This window comes from Microtus ochrogaster, chromosome 10, assembly GCF_000317375.1.
Source record: "Microtus ochrogaster isolate Prairie Vole_2 chromosome 10, MicOch1.0, whole genome shotgun sequence".
Taxonomy (NCBI): Eukaryota; Metazoa; Chordata; class Mammalia; order Rodentia; family Cricetidae; genus Microtus; species Microtus ochrogaster.
The window spans coordinates 57,491,619-57,493,915 of record NC_022016.1 but is presented as its reverse complement, the minus strand read 5'-3'; the positions used below and the strand labels follow the sequence as shown (position 1 = coordinate 57,493,915).

General features: G+C 37.5%; 1 protein-coding gene across 1 annotated transcript in view; it reads left to right on the top strand.

Moving 5' to 3' along the window:
• Positions 1-2,297, top strand: part of Zmym6 (zinc finger MYM-type containing 6) — a 45,220-nt gene that overhangs the window by 7,338 nt on the left and 35,585 nt on the right. The window contains exon 3 of the mRNA XM_005353226.3: positions 2,122-2,188. Within this exon, the coding sequence (XP_005353283.1) occupies positions 2,122-2,188 (67 nt within the window). The remainder of the gene's footprint in view (positions 1-2,121; positions 2,189-2,297) is intronic.

The window sequence follows — 2,297 nt, the reverse complement described above, 5'->3', positions numbered from 1 at the left end:
TCTGCCTCTTGAGTATTGGAATTAAAAGCATGCCCTATTTGCGTCTTTTGTTTTTTTTAGTTGCTCGTTTGTTTTCTAATGAGAGAGAAAGACTGTAGTTTTGTGTGGGTGAAGAAGTGGGGGAAGATCTGGAAGGAGTTGGAGGAGGGGAGCTGTGATCAGAATGTATTATATGAAAAAGAATCTATTTTCAGTTAAAAGGAAAAATATTTTCAATTGAAATAGAATGTTATTACTTTTTCTTCTCCCTTCCCTCCTTTTAGCTGTCCCTCAAGCTCCTCCTATGACTCCCTCCAAGTTGACAGCCTCTTTTTCTTTATTGTGTGTGTGTGTGTGTGTTGTGTGTGTGATGCCCAGGGGTGGAACTAGGAACCAAATTCCGGCCCTCTGGAAGAGTCGGAAGTACTCTTAACTGATGAACCAGCTCCCATTGTGATGTCTTTATATATAATAAGCAGACTGCATTGAACTTTTTTCCCTCTGAGTCTAGTTGTCCTGGAACTTGATCTGTAGACCAGGCTGGCCTTAGAGGTAAGGGGATCTCAGAGTTTAAGCCCTCCCACATGCTGGGATTAAAGGCATGAGCTACCACTGCCCAACTTGCATTGAACCTTTTGTATCTTGTTGATTATTAGTAGATATGACAGCTTGTAAATATATTGGCTAAAGTTACTAATTTAGGGGCTAAAGCCTTAACTCAATTGGTAGAGTATGTTTGCCTAAAATGAACAAAGTTCTGGGTTCAGTCCAGCATTGCATAAGCCAGGTGTGGTGGCTCATGCCTATAATCCTAGCTAGAGCCTGAAGGATCAGAAATTCAAGGTCAGCCTTGGCATGTGAGACTGTCTCAAAGGGAAAAAAATTATTAATTGAAATCTAAGCTTTATGCCACTCACATTTAATTTTATATTAAATATTCAACTAAATATTAATTATAAATGTCACTCATTTATCACTCTTGAATATATCATAAGAAATAAGTAGTATGCAAGTACTCACTTTTGCAAGTATATCTGATATCAGATTTCCAGTATGCACCTAAAAATCTGAAATATCACTGAAGGACTGCACCTATATGAAATAGCCGATTGCTAGAAGTCCACTTTTAGAAACAGCTCAGGTAAGGGGTGGCCGGACTTCATGTAGTCATTTTAACTCTGAGACTTCCTTGGAGAGGAAAATCTGCAGTGGCAGAGGGACTGGTCAGGATATTCTGAGGGTTACAGTCAACACTTCTTTGGAAACTGGATATCTTACTGGGTATTAGAATGCAAATACAGGTATTTATTGTTGGGTAACTTGAATTCATTGATTTTTCAAAATCAGTGTTTAGGTGTCACTATTCATTGGATTCTCTTCTTCACCAGATAAACTGATTGAAGCAAAACCAGGAAATTGCTTTTGTTGTACCTTTTGTGTATTTTACAATAAAAATGTTGGTAGCAAATTTAGGAAATTGCTGGGGAGATAAGAGGATTATCTCTGGAGCCTGTTGGGTTAGTCTAGGCAATTGGTAAACTCTGACTTTAATGAATGAGAGACCCTAGCTTAATAAAGAAGTGTATAGTGATTGAGGAAAACCCCTGATATTGAACTCTAGTATCTCCATGCACAAGCACACATTTACCCTCACACATGCACATACACAAACATACCCAAATAAGTAGTGTTCAAGATTGGAACATTTTATATTATATATATTTTCATCTACCAAGATTACTTTTGAAAAATAGGTGTAACTGTAAATGTTTTCTAATTTTGGAAGATGGTCTTTGTAAACAGTATATCTATTCTAATAATTGTGATTTTTTGAGGTATTTATGAAGGAGACTATGATTAGGGTATATAAAAGATGAATGTGACAGATCAGATTTTTTTTTTCTGAGATAGGATTTTGAAGTAGAATTTCTCTGTGTATTTCTGTCTGTTCTGGAACTTGCTCTGTAGACCACGCTGGCCTCGAAGTCACAGAGATCCGCTTGCCTCTGCCTTCTAAGTGCTGCAGGGGCTAGAGCCATGCACTTCCATCGCCGAGCTCAGAGTCATATTTTTAATTGAATTTCTAGTTTAATCGTGCTTATTGTATTTATTTCTCTCCCTTTCCCCTCCCTTGTTTTTAAGGAATATGGACTTCAGGAAAGTGAACTGAAAATTAGTGCTGTATTCTCAGCTAATGACGCTCCTCTTGGTAAGAAATAGAACCAGCTAAGTGTGTTACCATTGGAATTTGTTTAGTGGAATCAAGGGAAGTACCTCTGACTGGAGACCTTTCCCTTCTTTTTTTTTTTTTTTTTTTT